Raw genomic sequence first — 19,299 nt, forward strand, 5'->3', positions numbered from 1 at the left:
CCAAGCAGTATACAAATTCAAAGGATACAAATAAATTCCTGATTTCTAAAAGACTTTTTATTTAGTTAATGATGTTCCTTTAAGGTGGACTGGTGCAGTACACATGTAATGAATATATGGATACTTGTTTCCAATATGGATGCATAACTCATGAAAAAACATGGATAAACTATAGTCACTGAGCATGAAGCTCTTCCTACAAAGTAGGCTTTAAAGAAGCTCAAGGACTTCATTTTTTACAGACCATTTGCCAGTTGTAGGTCTGTCCAATAATTGTGCCACTAACCACAAGCAGATGGAAGAAAGAAGAATGCACAAAAAAGAGCTGATAATCATGAAGTAGATAATACTGAAAAAAACAAAGACTCCACTTGCATTCCTAAATAAAGAAGAGAAATTATCAATAAAAAGTAAAAAGATATATTTTGGCTAAAAGTAATGATTACCAAGAAAGATACCAAATAAGGATACTTACTTGTGTAAAACTTCATCAGAGCAACAGGGAGATGTCCAGCTAATGGATGATGAAGAACACGCTGGTGTAACGAGTCTGCATGCTGCTGCACTGATGGTGTCAACATGAACAACATCTAAGAAGTAAATGATCCATCTCGAGTTACTACTTTATTATATCACATTATGTATGTATATATGTATGTATCTATCTACCTATATCTCTTATGCTTGTACATAAAATCTTTTTTACAAGAAAACCGTTTCCACAGAAAACTTTTTTCCCCCATACTATTTGCCATTTCCCACGTTAGTGAGGTAGCTTCAAGAAGAGAGGACTGAGCCTTTGAGGGAAATCCTCACTTGGGCCCTTAAAAAATCCTTACTTGGTTCATTCATTCACAGAGATAAGTAATTAAATATGTACCATATATCTCCTACATACTGCAGAAAGTAACTAAGAAGAGGGCAGAGGGTTTGGAAAGTCTGCTCTACTGTTTCCTCACTTTCTTTGCTTCCATACTTCTCAACCACAAACATGGCACAAGCAGGGTGGTGCTTTGCATCCAACTGTGTTTTTTGGTATTTCAAAGCTTAATTTGAATCCCAAGCTGATGTATGATTCCATATCTTATCCTTTTCTTTTTCTTTTAAACTATTTGCCATTTCCTGCGTTAGCGAGGTAGCGTTAAGAACAGAGGACTGGGCCTTTTTTGGAATATCCTCACCTGGCCCCCTCTGTTCCTTCTTTTGGAAAAAAAAAAAAAAAAAAAAAAAAAGAAAATTAAAAAAATATATCTTAAAAAAATATATCTTATCCATTATCCCTGGGGATAGGGGAGAAAGAATACTTCCCACGTATTCCCTGCGTGTCGTAGAAGGCGACTAAAAGGGGAGGGAGCGGGTGGCTGGAAATCCTCCCCTCTCGTTTTTTTTTTTAATTTTCCAAAAGAAGGAACAGAGAAGGGGGCCAGGTGAGGATATTCCCTCTAAGGCCCAGTCCTCTGTTCTTAACGCTACCTCGCTAATGCGGGAAATGGCGAATAGTATGAAAGAAAGAAAGAAAGAAAGAATTATCAACTTAACAACACAGATGGAGAAAATATCATGCATCGTAGACACCCATAGGTATTATCTTCAATAATATGTGGTAAAGAGATATTATGTTTGGGAAAAATTTGTGGAGTTTTTCTATTGCCTAATCAATAATATGTGGTAAAGAGATATTATGTTTGGGAAAAATTTGTGGAGTTTTTCTATTGCGCATTAGGCAACTACCTCAAGGAAATAATGTGAGAAGGAAGAGTTAAGGAAAGAACAATTAAATACTTCAATGAAATTTTCGAACTCAGTTCTGGGTGGTTTGCAGGTTACTATATGCATAATTCTATCACTGATATATTTACTGTGAGAACCAGTGCTGGTGGCTGATTCATGTGAGAACCTGAAGAAGCTGGTGACTGAGTTTGGTAAAGTGTGTGAAAGAAGAAAGTTAAGAGTAAATGTGAATAAGAGCAAGGTTATTAGGTACAGTAGGGTTGAGGGTCAAGTCAATTGGGAGGTAAGTTTGTATGGAGAAAAACTGGAGGAAGTAAAGTGTTTTAGATATCTGGGAGTGGATCTGGCAGCGGATGGAACCATGGAAGCGGAAGTGAATCATAGGGTGGGGGAGGGGGCGAAAATCCTGGGAGCCTTGAAGAATGTGTGGAAGTCGAGAACATTATCTCCGAAAGCAAAAATGGCTATGTTTGAAGGAACAGTGGTTCTAACAATGTTGTATGGTTGTGAGGCGTGGGCTATGGATAGAGTTATGCGCAGGAGGGTGGATGTGCTGGAAATGAGATGTTTGAGGACAATGTGTGGTGTGAGGTGGTTTGATCGAGTAAGTAATGTAAGGGTAAGAGAGATGTGTGGAAATAAAAAGAGCATGGTTGAGAGAGCAGAAGAGGGTGTTTTGAAATGGTTTGGGCACATGGAGAGAATGAGTGAGGAAAGATTGACCAAGAGGATATATGTGTCGGAGGTGGAGGGAACAAGGAGAAGTGGGAGACCAAATTGGAGGTGGAAAGATGGAGTGAAAAAGATTTTGAGTGATCAGGGCCTGAACATGCAGGAGGGTGAAAGGCAGGCAAGGAATAGAGTGAATTAGATCGATGTGGTATACCGGGGTTGACGTGCTGTCAGTGGCTTGAATCAGGGCATGTGAAGCTTATGGGGTAAACCATGGAAAGTTGTGTGGGGCCTGGATGTGGAAAGGGAGCTGTGGTTTCGGGCATTATTGCATGACAGCTAGAGACTGAGTATGAACGAATGGGGCCTTTGTTGTCTTTTCCTAGCGCTACCTCGCACACATGAGGGGGGAGGGGGATGGTATTCCAAGCGTGGCGAGGTGGCGATGGGAATGAATAAAGGCAGACAGTGTGAATTGTGTGCATGGGTATATATGTATGTGTCTGTGTGTGTATATATATATGTGTACATTGAGATGTATAGGTATGTATATTTGCGTGTGTGGACGTGTATGTATATACATGTGTATGGGGGTGGGTTGGGCCATTTCTTTCGTCTGTTTCCTTGCGCTACCTCGCAAACGCGGGAGACAGCGACAAAACAAAATAATAAATATAAAATAATAAATATTTACTGTGACTAGTTCACAACTCTAATGACTAATCTTCATCACCAGTTTACCTTCAAGTCTGTTACATATACACAGTGCTGTTCAACCTTGTTTAGAAGTACATTAGTTCTCATTCAGTACATTAGTTCTCATTCTGCTGTATCTGTGTTTCCTATGTATGGTTTCATTAAGTCATGTTTCTGTCAATATAACAGGTTTTATCTTTGGCATACTCACCAAAATAAAAAAAAGACTAAATTCCAGTTTAAAAGGGGGAAAGGTCTGAGATGAAAGAAACTCAGATGTAAGAGAATTCCACAGCTTTGCTGTACAAAAAAAAAAAAAGGAAGATCCACAAAAAAGCTGAGGGTAGCAGCAGCCAGATGCATGCCACAGATTCAGTTCATGGGGGCTTGAACATACACAGAAAGCTCATGAGAGCAGAGACTGAAATAATACCTGAAGAACAGTGCAAAAAAAGCAATATCACAGAGGTAGAAAAAATGGTGGCTGAAGAGAGGTGACTGCAGAAGAGTTGAGAAGATGGAAGAGTTCTGATTCTGCTGTGGCTGAGATTTGGGAGAAAAGACAGAGCTCCATTCTGGAGCAAATGAGGTCACTGCAAATTGGTGCACCATGAAAAAAATTTAGGCAAACAAATATCGAAGACTTCAGCAACTTACCTCAACCAGTTTAGCTGTAAGATATGGGTTCTTGATGTGTGAGGGGGAGCATACGAGGACAATAGCCATGGTGATGATGGGGTCCTCCAAGTGTTTGATGGGTACTTTAGGAACATACCTGATAGCAAAATTCACCATATTAATTGGTTTTCTCTGTGAACTGTGACAGAGGGATAAAAACACATCAATTAAGGTTAACTTCCCAAATGATATTTGAAGAGGGACAAAAAACTCATTGGTGTCAACTTCCCAAATAGTATGTGTCATTTCAAATATCACAGAATAACTGATATCCCAAGACATGGTAATCTGCCTGATCTACCAATTTAAGAGCAAAATATACTGCTTGTTCTCTAAAGATCTTATTTTGCCTATTCATGCACACTATGCCCTTCTACACTCTATCAAATTAGCTTGTCCTTTTTGAAATTGTTGCCACACCTTTGACACTATTCATCCCATGCAATTTTACCACTTTTTGCAGTGACATTTCTTCAGCATTACATGTTCAGATTTCATACAAATCAAACTTATATGAATAATATAAACTAGTTCACAATTATCATGAAAAAGAGCTGAATATGTTAATCATTTCATGATTAGAAATAAAAGTAGCAAAAAAATCAAAGAAAAACACATAAGCCATTACTCACATGGAAATATGTGTGGATGTGCTGGATAAAATTAGTGCTTTACCAACAATGACTATAGTATACAAGTTATGAAGAGTTTATGGAGAAATTAACGGTAAAGCAATAGAGGTTATATGTTGAAGATTGTTTGGAAATATGTTTGAACACTTCCAAAGTTCTAAGAATAAGATTGAATCTTAAGTTATATTAGCATATGAGAATTGAAGAACATATGTTGGAGTAAAAACACACACACCAAAACTAGAAAATGTTTCCCAAGTTTGGTCACTGCACCTGCAGAAGTACAAAGAGTTAATAAAGGTCCAAGGAGGGCAACAAGATGGTTCCAGAATTAAGAGCTGAGTAAGAGAAAGCCTTGAGGCTTTACAAATTTCCATCTTGGAAGAGAGAAGTGTGAGAGGTGATATGATCACAACTTTTAAATTTTCAAAAAACGGCTGATGACACAGGCAGTGAACAGGTCTTCGAGAAATGTATGGGTGACATAATTGAATTAACCAAGAAACTTGTTAAAGATGAAAAAAAGCACTTTCATATGAGGTGAATAAAATCAGAAAAAAGGACATGGTTAATAAGACACCATACATAAATCATTTTTCATGGCAGTGCATGCTACTGGTCTGAGAAAGTACTTACTGTAGTGTAAATAAAAGAAACTCAGCTATATCATCCAGGTACCACTCTGGGAGTGCAGCAAACAGCACAGGTAAGTCAGGTGGAAGTGGTAACATAGTGGCCGTATCAGCAAGAGATGCCACTAGGGGAGCCAAGCTGGTTGGTCCACCAGTTAGTGCTCGTAGGATAACCTGAGCCACTCCAGCATAAAAATGTAAGCAACGCTCCAGCAGGTTCTCATCTAAGAGTCCAGCATCGGCACAGATTCTTGATTTGTTGAGTTTCTGAATTGTCAAAATATGTTAAGCACTATCCTACTTTACATTTGTTAACACTGTACACTCTAAAGCAGCAGTATTCACTAAACAGCCTAAGGGCTGCATGAGGCCTATATATATTTCTCCTATATTCCCATGTCACACGTGTTATTTCTCTTACACCAACCACTTTAGTTGTACTATCATAAATTTTTTTCAGAAAATCCCATCATGCATTCTTTCCACATGCCCAAACCATCTCAAAATATTAGGTCTCACACACTCTTCCACTCCACAATTCAATCCCTTTGCATTCTCTGCTATAACACATGTCTCATAAATCTTTCTTTTTTCGTTTCATCTTGTCATACCACATGCTTCTCTCAAATAGCTCATTGCCACTGTCTTGATTCTTGACCTTTGTGGCTCATTCTATGTCCATGTTTTGGCTGCATAGGTCAGGATTGGGATGACTATGCTGTTCCTTAATCCTTTCTTTACTTATATACTTTCAACTGTAACCCATCATTATTCTATCAAGGGACCCAATGACTCTTCTACCCTGTACTGCTCTCTTTTATTTCTCCCTGATATCCCTAATATAAAGATAAGGCATCCCTGACAGATTAGAAAAGTATCACTATTACAGTATTCTGAACATATTGATAAGTATGATAAAGATATCTCTAAACCAGTGAAAGATTAAGTGCCCATTACAGGCAAGGGAGTATTCCTACCTTGAGTTGTGTTTTCCACTTCTTCAGGAGCTCTCTTTGTCTTGATGCTACAGGCAAGCTGCCCCATTGAGATTCTGTACTTTCTATCTCCTCCACCTGTGAAAAAAAGAAAATAATTTACTTCAGAAAATGGCTTATTGAACACAAGCAAATTCTCATATAAAGCATGATGCAACACTAAAGACTACTGACAGGAAAACAACTTTTCTTCTTTCATACAAGTACACTATTTCCTGTGTAAGTGAGGTAGCATCCAGAACAGATGACACGAGCCTTAGAGAATAAAGGATCCTCACTTGGTTCTTTCCTCTGCTCCTTCTTTTGTAACATGATACAGGTGGCAATAATTTCCAGTCACCCACTCCTGCCCTATAGTCGCCATTTACAATAAACACGAGATATGTGGGTAGCATTCTTTCTCCCCTATCCCCAGAGATAAAACTGAGTAATGATATTACACACAATATTATTAAGGTCTTATAAAATCTTCTGTAAAAAGACTGAAGGAGAGTCTTTCATTCAGTAATTGTGGTAGTTTTCATTTATCCTTTAATTCTTTTCCAGTTCAGATGTGATGGGTCATAAGCTTACTGCCTCTTAGTTCATTCATTTACATTTTAAGACCATTTCTAATGTGTTGATGTGAAACATGAGCTTCCATGCATGCTAATGTAAAAGCTTCTAATAGATTCCCTTAGGGCATAAATTTTTTTTGACTCTTGTGTCTACCTTCATACTTCCATCCAGGGAGAAAGAGAGAAAAGAAATAGTTCTATTTTACTTTTTTACAACTCACTCCTTTGGCATCTTCATTTGAAAAATTGCAAGCCCTCATAAAATCCCTCAGTACATCTATCTATCCCTTACATGGTCTGCCCATTCTCCTTGCATCCTCAACTGTGCTACTGAATATCTTCTTAACCAACCTATCACATGCATTCTACATGACCACTACACCTTTGAACTCTTATCCATAAGCTTTCCTAATGCTTTACTTCACTTTAATACACCAGTTACAGTTCCTAGTAAATTAACGATGTGGTTTTTTCTTAGTCGCAGCATAGCATTTACCTTTTTGCTCTTTTCTGAATTCTTTTGAGTTTACTATTACCAGAATATAATCATACTAATGAATTATAGAAACTTAACATAGTGGCTGCCATTATAAAATGAAAAGCTTTGCAGTGAGTCCTAACATTCTGCTTGCTTACAAGATTTCTGAATATAACTGTTAATAACTCTACGATCCTTTTCTTCCTGCACCTCAGTGAGTGCTTTCCCCAAAAGTCTTACCTAGTCTTTTTATTCTTATATCTAAAATAGATTACTCTATGTCTAAGCTTCATTTCATTTGTTGTATGCACTTTATCCATCTAAATGACTCTCCTGATAGCACAGTATAATAGTATAATTTCACAGTATAATTTCTGGTAAATGGATGGATTGGACTTTCCAACCAATCTTGAGGGACCACTTACCACCTCTTGAAAGTTATAGAGACCCTAAGACTGCCAAGTGTGTTGAAATACAACCTTCTGTCATTTGGATGCTGCAGACTGTTCTTATCTCCTGACAATCTACAAGACACAATCTACCACTTTCTGAAATCAGAGATGGTCTGGACTTCCTTTGCAGTGTTAAGATACCCCCTACCATGTTCTGGAGGCCAAGAATACCTGAGAATTTTCCAGGATGTGAGAGTAACTACCATTACATGGAGGCAGCACTTGGTTCAGACTGCTAGATCAGTACAAAGTACATATCATTCAAGTTATGAATGGCTCTCACATTTCTAACAGTGTTAGGCACTATCTACCATATTCTGAAGGTTTAGTAACCAATTAACATTCAGAGAGTGCAGTTATCTCAATCTAAATCTTGTTAAGATAAGTTACATCCTTCTGGATATAACACCAACATAGCCTCTTCTACAGTTTCTGGACAACTGCAACATCACAGCTGAATTCAGACAAGAGACAACTAACAACTTTCAAATGATGGCTCTGACCAGATTACATGGCCATATTGGAATGACTACCACTTCCTCATGGCCTGTGTATGTCTTGGAATACCCACGTTAAAAGACTACTTACCATTTTCTGGAGGTCACGGATGGCTCGAATGCGACGGGTATACTTGCGCATGACAGGCAGAACTCCTAGGTGATGTGCGTGAAGGGTTAAGAACCAACACTGACTATGAAAAGTTACTTCTGGAAATGCAAAGTTCTCTCCTGACCCTGAGGTGGAAAAAAAAAAGGATAAATTAGGTCTTCTTATTGAGATACTGTGTAAAACTATAAATTTCCAATATAGTTACATAGTTATATAAGCTAAGGAGGCTAAGGTGAAGATTTGTATGGGTTTTCAGAAAAAAAGAGTGAATGTTGGGGTGAAGAGGGTGGTGAGAGTAAGTGAGCTTGGGAAGGAGACTTGTGTGAGGAAGTACCAGGAGAGACTGAGTACAGAATGGAAAAAGGTGAGAACAATGGAAGTAAGGGGAGTGGGGGAGGAATGGGATGTATTTAGGGAATCAGTGATGGATTGCGCAAAAGATACTTGTGGCATGAGAAGAGTGGGAGGTGGGTTGATTAGAAAGGGTAGTGAGTGGTGGGATGAAGAAGTAAGAGTATTAGTGAAAGAGAAGAGAGAGGCATCTGGACAATTTTTGCAGGGAAAAAATGCAGTTGAGTGGGAGACGTATAAAAGAAAGAGACAGGAGGTCAAGAGAAAGGTGCAAGAGGTGAAAAAAAGGGCAAATGAGAGTTGGGGTGAGAGAGTATCATTAAATTTTAGGGAGAATAAAAAGATGTTCTGGAAGGAGGTAAATAAAGTGCATAAGACAAGGGAGCAAATGGGAACTTCAGTGAAGGGCGCAAATGGGGAGGTGATAACAAGTAGTGGTGATGTGAGAAGGACATGGAGTGAGTATTTTGAAGGTTTGTTGAATGTGTTTGATGATAGAGTGGCAGATATAGGGTGTTTTGGTCGAGGTGGTGTGCAAAGTGAGAGGGTTAGGGAATATGATTTGGTAAACAGAGAAGAGGTAGTAAAAGCTTTGCGGAAGATGAAAGCCGGCAAGGCAGCAGGTTTGGATGGTATTGCAGTGGAATTTATTAAAAAAGGGGGTGACTGTATTGTTGACTGGTTGGTAAGGTTATTTAATGTATGTATGACTCACGGTGAGGTGCCTGAGGATTGGCGGAATGCGTGCATAGTGCCATTGTACAAAGGCAAAGGGGATAAGAGTGAGTGCTCAAATTACAGAGGTATAAGTTTGTTGAGTATTCCTGGTAAATTATATGGGAGGGTATTGATTGAGAGGGTGAAGGCATGTACAGAGCATCAGATTGGGGAAGAGCAGTGTGGTTTCAGAAGTGGTAGAGGATGTGTGGATCAGGTGTTTGCTTTGAAGAATGTATGTGAGAAATACTTAGAAAAGCAAATGGATTTGTATGTAGCATTTATGGATCTGGAGAAGGCATATGATAGAGTTGATAGAGATGCTCTGTGGAAGGTATTAAGAATATATGGTGTGGGAGGCAAGTTGTTAGAAGCAGTGAAAAGTTTTTATCGAGGATGTAAGGCATGTGTACGTGTAGGAAGAGAGGAAAGTGATTGGTTCTCAGTGAATGTAGGTTTGCGGCAGGGGTGTGTGATGTCTCCATGGTTGTTTAATTTGTTTATGGATGGGGTTGTTAGGGAGGTGAAAGCAAGAGTTTTGGAAAGAGGGGCAAGTATGAAGTCTGTTGGGGATGAGAGAGCTTGGGAAGTGAGTCAGTTGTTGTTCGCTGATGATACAGCGCTGGTGGCTGATTCATGTGAGAAACTGCAGAAGCTGGTGACTGAGTTTGGTAAAGTGTGTGAAAGAAGAAAGTTAAGAGTAAATGTGAATAAGAGCAAGGTTATTAGGTACAGTAGGGTTGAGGGTCAAGTCAATTGGGAGGTGAGTTTGAATGGAGAAAAACTGGAGGAAGTGAAGTGTTTTAGATATCTGGGAGTGGATCTGGCAGCGGATGGAACCATGGAAGCGGAAGTGGATCACAGGGTGGGGGAGGGGGCGAAAATTCTGAGAGCCTTGAAGAATGTGTGGAAGTCGAGAACATTATCTTGGAAAGCAAAAATGGGTATGTTTGAAGGAATAGTGGTTCCAACAATGTTGTATGGTTGCGAGGCGTGGGCTATGGATAGAGTTGTGTGCAGGAGGATGGATGTGCTGGAAATGAGATGTTTGAGGACAATGTGTGGTGTGAGGTGGTTTGATCGAGTAAGTAACGTAAGGGTAAGAGAGATGTGTGGAAATAAAAAGAGCGTGGTTGAGAGAGCAGAAGAGGGTGTTTTGAAATGGTTTGGGCACATGGAGAGAATGAGTGAGGAAAGATTGACCAAGAGGATATATGTGTCGGAGGTGGAGGGAACAAGGAGAAGAGGGAGACCAAATTGGAGGTGGAAAGATGGAGTGAAAAAGATTTTGTGTGATCGGGGCCTGAACATGCAGGAGGGTGAAAGGAGGGCAAGGAATAGAGTGAATTGGAGCAATGTGGTATACCGGGGTTGACGTGCTGTCAGTGGATTGAATCGGGGCATGTGAAGCGTCTGGGGTAAACCATGGAAAGCTGTGTAGGTATGTATATTTGCGTGTGTGGACGTATGTATATACATGTGTATGGGGGTGGGTTGGTCCATTTCTTTTGTCTGTTTCCTTGCACTACCTCGCAAACGCGGGAGACAGCGGGAAAAAAAAAAAAAAATATAATTAAAGGCTGCCAACTGAAAGTGAAGAAATGTGTTGTTTTGAACATTTCATTATCTCAAATTATGGATAACAGAGGTTTTACTGTACTTAGGAACAACTTAATGAAGTAAGGTCTCATGTAAGAAAGGAAAACATGAAATAAAAGGGATAGAATTAATAATAAGAAGTTCAGCGTCAGGAAAAATTAAGGTAAGTAAAGGAGCTAAAAGATACACAAAAAAGAGCAATATGTTATTTGTAACCAAATGTGGCTATATCACTTACTTAACTTTTTCACCCATTCCTCAACCTCATCCTGGGTCATGGACAAACGAGAGTCTTTTGATACATCCACTAGTGAGTCAGAGTGGACCATATAATAAGGATCCACCTTCTCCAGTTTAACCTGAAAGAAATATATTTTATTTCTTTTTTTGTTAGCTGAGATGATAAAGGAAAAACTGGAGGGGAGGATTTCCAGCCCCCGCTCCCTCCCCTTATAGTTACCTTTTACAACAAGCAGGGAATACATGGGAGGTATTCTTTCTCCCCTGAACCAAAACCACAGCTCCCTATCCACATCAAGGCCCACAGACTTACCATGGTTTACCCCAGACATTTCACATGCCCTGGTTCAGTCCATTGACAGTATGTCAATCCCAGTATACCAAATTGTTCCAATTCACTCTATTCCTTGCATGCCTCTCACCTTCCTGTATGTTCAGACCTCAATCACTCAATCACTCAATTTCTTTTTCACTTCATCCTTCCATCTCCAATTTGGTATTCCACTTCCTGTTATCTCCACCTCTGACACATATATTCTCTTTGTCAATCTTTCCTCACTCATTCTCTAAATATGTTCAAACTATTTCAACACACTCTCTTCTGCTCTCTCAACCACACTCTTTTTATTTCCACACATCTCTCTTACCCTTTCATTACTTAATCAAAACACCTCACACAACATATTGTCCTCAAACATTTCATTACCAACACATCCACCCTCCTCCGTACAACCCTATCTATAGCCCATGCCCATACAGAGTGAAAAAGATTTTGATCAATCGGGGCCCTGATCATACAGGAGGGTGAAAGGCATACACAGAATAGAGTGAACTGGAAAGATGTGATATACTGTGGATGACATGCTGTCAATAGACTGAAACAAGGCATGTGAAACATCCAGGGTAAACCATGGAAAGGTCTGTGGGGCCTGGATGAGCTAGTCTCCTAATATGAAGGCACCCATTTATTTTGGCCATTTATTTTGGGTGATCTTTTTTAAGATTTTGAAATAAGCAACCAAGCAAACTCATTGAATATTCTTAATAAATATGTGTAAGGAATTTAACAGAATTTTTCTCACCTTGAAAGAGAGTTGCTGCAGTACTGAAAGCAAATTAATCATGGGCCCATCTCCAGCTACCAATCGTTCCTCCACGTGAATCTGTGCACGACGCTCATTGTATCGGATAACCTTGGCAAGAAATGACAAAACTGGCTCCCTTGAACTTGTATTCACCAACATACTATGGAAGAGCTTATGGAGTATAGTCTGAAAGATTAATAAAAAAAAATCAGATTTTCACTTTAATTAGAAAATTACTATTTTGAGAGAAAATGCAGATGTTTGTTGAACTAAAATCACTTACAGTTCGCATGTGGTCCAGCTCTCTTGCTAAGTCTTGCAAGCCATCAGGAACTGTTCGCCCATTACTTTGATGCTTGATAAACTTTTCTACCACATGAGGATCATCCTCAGCAAAAAGTGAGAGCCCCATGAATGGGCCAAGAAGAGTAGCGAAGAGAATCTCCCGACCAACTGTTTGTGATTCACTCTTAGGACACCAATTGCTCTGGGAAAATAAAGATGAATGTTAGTTGATATATCACAGTATCAGAGTCACAACTTTTAACTTAGAGTATGCCCTAAAGTACATTTTTTTCAACAAAGTACCTATCTATATCTCTGACACCTGTTCCCTCCTAGAACTTCTCAAAGCAAGAGTCTCTGTAACTGAACTCTGGTGACGCCTCTTAGCCTTTAGTGCCTCACTCTTAACAGGCCACTGGTAGAGGGCAACTCTAACATAGTGTTTCCAGAGAATCAAACTATCTTTTTTTCTATGTTAGCTGAGATGGCATGGGCAGCTGAGGCTCTAATAAAGGCCATCCCATTAATGCTATACATATATATACTGTAGCCTAAGCCAATATAAAATATATTTCCTGGATCCACAGCTAACTTTATATCACTTTCAAGCAAAAGTGTCCTATCTCTATAAAACAAACCACACCATGCTTTTAGAATACACAGAGCATGTGTCTCTATCTCATTCCTGTCATTATCTATATATTATAACCCTAATCATAAGTACTCTTTCATCTTTTGTTTTCTTTCCATTCTTTATTTATCTATTATACTTTGTCGCTGTCTCCCGTGTTAGCAAGGCAGCGCAAGGAAACACACGAAAGAATGGCCCAACCCACCCACATACACATATATATACATACACGTCCACACACGCACATATACATACCTATACATTTCAACATATACATACAGATATATACATACATAGACATACACATATATACACACGTACATAATTCATACTTGCTGCCCACATTTCTTTTTAACAGCAGCTAATATGGAAGTAGCAAAAACATACACAACTCCAGGTCATCTAATATGAAAGGAAAGGAGGAGGTCTATGACATGATTGTCAACATTCATGTAGATGATCTCCATACAGAAAGCACACTGAAACTATGGGAAGCAGTAACCAGTCACATGCCACAAGTCATGCCCATACTGTTATAGTATGCTATCCTTCATATCAAAAACTACTTTCTTTTCAAATCACATTTGTACTTTTTCTAAGTTCACAAAGTATCCTAAAGATAAATGTTCTTATCATTGTACAATGGGGGGAAAATAATGATGAGGAAGATCAGCACCATTAGGAACTTTGTTGGATAAGAAGACATATTACACAATTTCTAAGCATGTATGCTACAATGCATGTCACATGGATATGGAATAAATAGTACACTACTCACAGAAAGTTCATGGAAACTAGAATAATTTGAGATACTTATTTACTATGGATATCCATTTTTTTTCCATACATATTCGCCATTTCCCGCATTATCAAGGTAGCGTCAAGAACAGAGAACCAAGCCTTAGAGGGAATATTCTCACTTGGCCCCCTTCTCTGTTCCTTTTTTTGGAAAATTAAAAACGAGAGGGGAGGATTTCTTTCTAAGTTCACAAAGTATCCTAAAGATAAATGTTCTTATCAGTGTACAATGGGGGGAAAATAATGATGAGAAAGATCAGCACCATTAGGAACTTTGTTGGATAAGAAGACATATTACACAATTTCTAAGCATGTATGCTACAATGCATGTCACATGGATATGGAATAAATAGTATACTACTCACAGAAAGTTCATGGAAACTAGAATAATTTGAGATACTTATTTACTATGGATATCCATTTTTTTCCATACATATTCGCCATTTCCCGCATTAGCAAGGTAGCGTCAAGAACAGAGAACCAAGCCTTAGAGGGAATATTCTCACTTGGCCCCCTTCTCTGTTCCTTTTTTTGGAAAATTAAAAACGAGAGGGGAGGATTTCCAGCCCCCCCCCCCACTCCTTCCCCTTTTAGTCGCCTTCTATGACATGCAGGGAATACGTGGGAAGCATTCTTTCTCCCCTATCGCCAGGGATAAAGGATATTAATGTTACAGCATTTATACCTGGAGGCAGGGGAGAAAGAATAATATCCTTGAACTTCTTACACATCACTAATGGAGACTAAGAACATGGACTGGAAATCCTCTTCTCATATAACATCACCTTCTTAAACTAGGTACATAAGATGGAGTCAAGTGAAGAATTTTCCTTGAAGGCACAATTATCTGTTCCTGATGTTACCCCATCAGGTGGTAAGAGTTATTGTATAGAAAATAAGACCAAAGCTTTGGATAAAACGAAAATCAACTGAAAATTCAAGCAAATATTTCTTCTAAACTGAATCACTAGATATATCTAAAACTATAGGGTTAATTTTTTTTCTTAACTCAACCTACTGACATAAAAAAAATTTCAGAAAAATTATGTAGAGTAAATGCTGAATGGAGAGTCACAATTTTTTTAATAAATGGAAACAAAATTTTCATTAGATATATATATATATCTTTTCTGAAATAAACATTATTGTCAGATAAATAAATTTCCTTTAAAGGAAAAAGACACTATCTAATAACAACAGCAAATTATTTAAAAGTCTATCTATCATCATTAACTCCAATTCCATCAGGTGGATCAAGTACATACCCTTTAAAATCACTTAATTACATCCTTAAACCATACCCAGTGTCAAAGTGAATCATGCTATTCAATACTTATAAAAGTGGTTGTTCCATTTCCATTTCGTATATTCAGCTAATTCAACAAGTCAGACCAACATCTCCAATCACAACAACCTTAAGTCATTCTTTGATGATGATAACATCACAACAAACCTACCATTGAAACCATCAGGCTACAGATTGGTCGAGATGAGGAGTTAACAGCTTTAATTTCTGTTAGCAGATCCAGTGACTCAACTACTCTCATATATGTACGGGATGTAACACTACAGTTTCTCATAGCTGAGCTTAATCCTTGAAGAAGCACTCCAAATACCTAAGGAGACAAACATTCATATCAATAATGATAATCCCTCAGTTGCGGTAATTCTTCAAATACATAACAAGTGGAAATGTGTCCAGGGGACACAGATGTCCCTTTGAATAAGAGCAAAAAATCATCTGCCTCAATATGAATAAAAACAAAAACTCATCTGTTTCAATATCAGACTAATTACTGATCAATGGTAGTAAGCAATTTCATGAAAAAAGTTGTCCGAGTTCATTACTAGATGACACCAACTTTATTTAGGTCTCTCCTCCCAGCAAAGGCCACAATGCAGTAGAAGTTGGTTTATGTGACCTAACTGGTGAGAACAAGTGGCTAACTATCTGACAATTTAAGCTAAATTGATTTAAAAGAAATACAAGAGTACCCATTCCATTTAGTTTCAGCAAAACTCTATGCATTTCTAAAAGCATCCTTCTCAAACTCATAGTATCTCCCTCTTGTTTAAAATCTATTTCATTCATTTATTCATATTATCATGGAAGAACATTGCTTATACAAACTCTCAGAATAAGCAAATATCAACCAGTCAGTAATGACCAATAACAAACCTTGACAAATATATCTTGATGTTCTGAAGTGTGATGTATAAGGTCACAGAGGAATCCCCGAGGCAAAGATTCAGTCAGTAGAGGATGGAGAAGAAGGGACGGAGCTGGCAACTCACATGTTGTCAAACAACCTAGTAATACCACAAAACTCTTAAAATGCAATTACTATGCAGTACCATATAAGCTGTCTGAAATTTCCGGCAAATAATATACCTATAACTCCTTCCACTGACATTGTTTTGGTAACTAAAATTCAAAAGAATAAATAGGAACAAAAGTTGCTCATGTATCAAAACTCCATTTACACTATGGAAGATATTATGAACAATGTCAGTACTGAGTTTCAAAACTAAGACAGAAAATACCCTAATACAAATGTCCCGGAAATTATTACCTTCAACTTTTCACACTTTTAGGAGTTACTAAGTACAATGATAAGGATTCAGCTTTTAATACAATAACATCAAAACAGTTAAATGTCTCACCTGAGAGAAGTAAACTGGTGTGAGCTACACACTGATGTCGAACATCATTTAACAATGTAAACATGGGAGGGAAGCTGCTTCTCTGCAAACAACAAGAATAATAATAATAATGATAATAATAATTTCATTATTTATTATACTTTGTTGCTGTCTCCTGCATTAGCGAGGTAGTGCAAGGAAACAGACGAAAGAATGGCCCAACCCACCCACATACACATGTATATACATAAATACCCACACAGGTACATATACGTACGCAGACGTATACATATATACACATGGTTTGGTCACATGGAGAAAATGAGTGAGGAAAGATTGACCAAGAGGATATATGTGTCGGAGGTGGAGGGAATGAGGAGAAGTGGGAGACCAAATTGGAGGTGGAAAGATGGAGTGAAAAAGATTTTGAGTGATCGGGGCCTAAACATGCAGGAGGGTGAAAGGCGGGCAAGGAATAGAGTGAATTGGATCGATGTGGTATACCAGGGTCGACGTGCTGTCAATGGATTGAATTAGGGCATGTGAAGCGTCTGGGGTAAACCATGGAAAGTTCTGTGGGGCCTGGATGTGGAAAGGGAGCTGTGGTTTCGGGCATTATTGCATGACAGCTAGAGACTGAGTGTGAACGAATGGGGCCTTTGTCTTTTCCTAGCGCTACCTCACACACATGAGGGGGGAGGGGGTTGTTATTCCATGTGTGGTGAGGTGGTGATGGGAATGAATAAAGGCAAACAATATGAATTATGTACATGTGTATATATGAATATGTCTGTGTGTGTATATATATGTATACATTGAGATGTATAGGTATGTATATTTGCGTGTGTGGACGTGTATGTATATACATGTGTATGTGGGTGGGTTGGGCCATTCTTTCGTCTGCTTCCTTGCGCAACCTCGCTAACGCGGGAGACAGCAACAAAGCAAAATATATATATATAGATAAATATACCTCACTACCTCACTAATGCGGGCTGTTAGGGAGGTGAATGCAAGAGTTTTGGAAAGAGGGGCAAGTATGCAGTCTGTTGTGGATGAGAGAGCTTGGGAAGTGAGTCAGTTGTTGTTCGCTGATGATACAGTGCTGGTGGCTGATTCATGTAAGAAACTGCAGAAGCTGGTGACTGAGTTTGGTAAAGTGTGTGAAAGAAGAAAGTTAAGAGTAAATGTGAATAAGAGCAAGGTTATTAGGTACAGTAGGGTTGAGGGTCAAGTCAATTGGGAGGTAAGTTTGAATGGAGAAAAACTGGAGGAAGTAAAGTGTTTCAGATATCTGGGAGTGGATCTGGCAGCGGATGGAACCATGGAAGCGGAAGTGAATCATAGGGTGGGGGAGCGGGCGAAAATTCTGGGAGCCTTGAAGAATGTTTGGAAATCGAGAACATTATCTCGGAAAGCAAAAATGGGTAGGTTTGAAGGAATAGTGGTTCCAACAATGTTGTATGGTTGTGAGGTGTGGGCTATGGATAGAGTTGTGCGCAGGAGGGTGGATGTGCTGGAAATGAGATGTTTGAGGACAATATGTGGTGGGAGGTGGTTTGATCGAGTAAGTAATGTAAGAGTAAGAGAGATGTGTGGAAATAAAAAGAGTGTGGTTGAGAGAGCAGAAGAGGGTGTTTTGAAATGGTTTGGTCACATGGAGAGAATGAGTGAGGAAAGATTGACCAAGAGGATATATGTGTCAGAGGTGGAGGGAACGAAGAGAAGTGGGAGACCAAACTGGAGGTGGAAAGATGGAGTGAAAAAGATTTTGAGTGATCGGGGCCTGAACATGCAGGAGGGTGAAAGGCGTGCAAGGAATCGAGTGAATTGGAACGATGTGGTATACCGGGGTCGACGTGCTGTCAATGGATTGAACCAGGGCATGTGAAGCGTCTGGGGTAAACCATGGAAAGTTCTGTGGGGCCTGGATGTGGAAAGGGAGCTGTGGTTTCGGTGCATTATTACAAGACAGCTAGAGACTGAGTGTGAATGAATGGGGCCTTTGGTGTCTTTCCTAGCGCTACCTCGCACACATGAGGCGGGAATGGGTTGTTATTCCATGTGTGGCGAGGTAGCGATGGGAACAAATAAAGGCAGACAGTATGAATTATGTACATGTGTATATATGTATATGTCTGGGTGTGTATATATATGTGTACATTGAGATGTATAGGTATGTATATTTGCGTGTGTGGACGTGTATGTATATACATGTGAATGTGGGCGGGTTGGGCCATTCTTTTGTCTGTTTCCTTGCGTTACCTCGCTAACACGGGAGACAGTGACAAAGCAAAATAAATAATAAATAAATAAATAAACAAATAAATATATTGCAATTTATAGGTATGTATATGTGCATGTGTGGGCATTTATGTATATACATGTGTATGTGGGTGAGTTGGGCCATTCTTTCGTCTGTTGCCTTGCGCTACCTCACTAATGCGGGAGACAGCGACAAAGTATAACATAAAATATAAAAAATAATAATAATAACAATAATAATAATAACCTTTCCTCACTCATTCTCTCCAAAGGTCCAAAGCATTTCAACACATCCTCCTCAGCTCTCTTAACTACACTCTTTTTATTACATCTCTCTTGCCCTTTCATTATTCATTTGATCAAACCACTTCACGCCACACACTGTCCTCAAACATTTCACAAAAAACGCATCCACCCTCTTCCTCACAGTCTTATCTATAGCCCATGCCTTACATCCATATAATATTGTTAGGATGACTAATGGATGCGAGCAGATGTGGTCTTTCTTCATCTGTTCCTGGTGCTTCCTTGCTAATGCATGAAATGGCGATCA

General features: G+C 39.0%; 1 protein-coding gene across 1 annotated transcript in view; it reads right to left on the reverse strand.

Annotated features, from left to right (window-relative positions):
* The window catches only part of LOC139758299 (ubiquitin conjugation factor E4 B-like), a 53,981-nt gene that overhangs the window by 22,747 nt on the left and 11,935 nt on the right, over nt 1-19,299 (reverse strand). The window contains exons 8-18 of the mRNA XM_071679524.1: nt 16,503-16,584; nt 16,018-16,148; nt 15,296-15,454; nt 12,408-12,611; nt 12,122-12,310; nt 11,038-11,158; nt 8,112-8,257; nt 6,019-6,114; nt 5,046-5,308; nt 3,757-3,874; nt 476-590 (exon numbers count right to left, since the gene is read on the reverse strand). Coding sequence (XP_071535625.1) covers nt 476-590; nt 3,757-3,874; nt 5,046-5,308; nt 6,019-6,114; nt 8,112-8,257; nt 11,038-11,158; nt 12,122-12,310; nt 12,408-12,611; nt 15,296-15,454; nt 16,018-16,148; nt 16,503-16,584 — 1,624 coding nt within the window. The remainder of the gene's footprint in view (nt 1-475; nt 591-3,756; nt 3,875-5,045; nt 5,309-6,018; nt 6,115-8,111; nt 8,258-11,037; nt 11,159-12,121; nt 12,311-12,407; nt 12,612-15,295; nt 15,455-16,017; nt 16,149-16,502; nt 16,585-19,299) is intronic.

Source organism: Panulirus ornatus, chromosome 30 (genome assembly GCF_036320965.1).
Source record: "Panulirus ornatus isolate Po-2019 chromosome 30, ASM3632096v1, whole genome shotgun sequence".
Taxonomy (NCBI): Eukaryota; Metazoa; Arthropoda; class Malacostraca; order Decapoda; family Palinuridae; genus Panulirus; species Panulirus ornatus.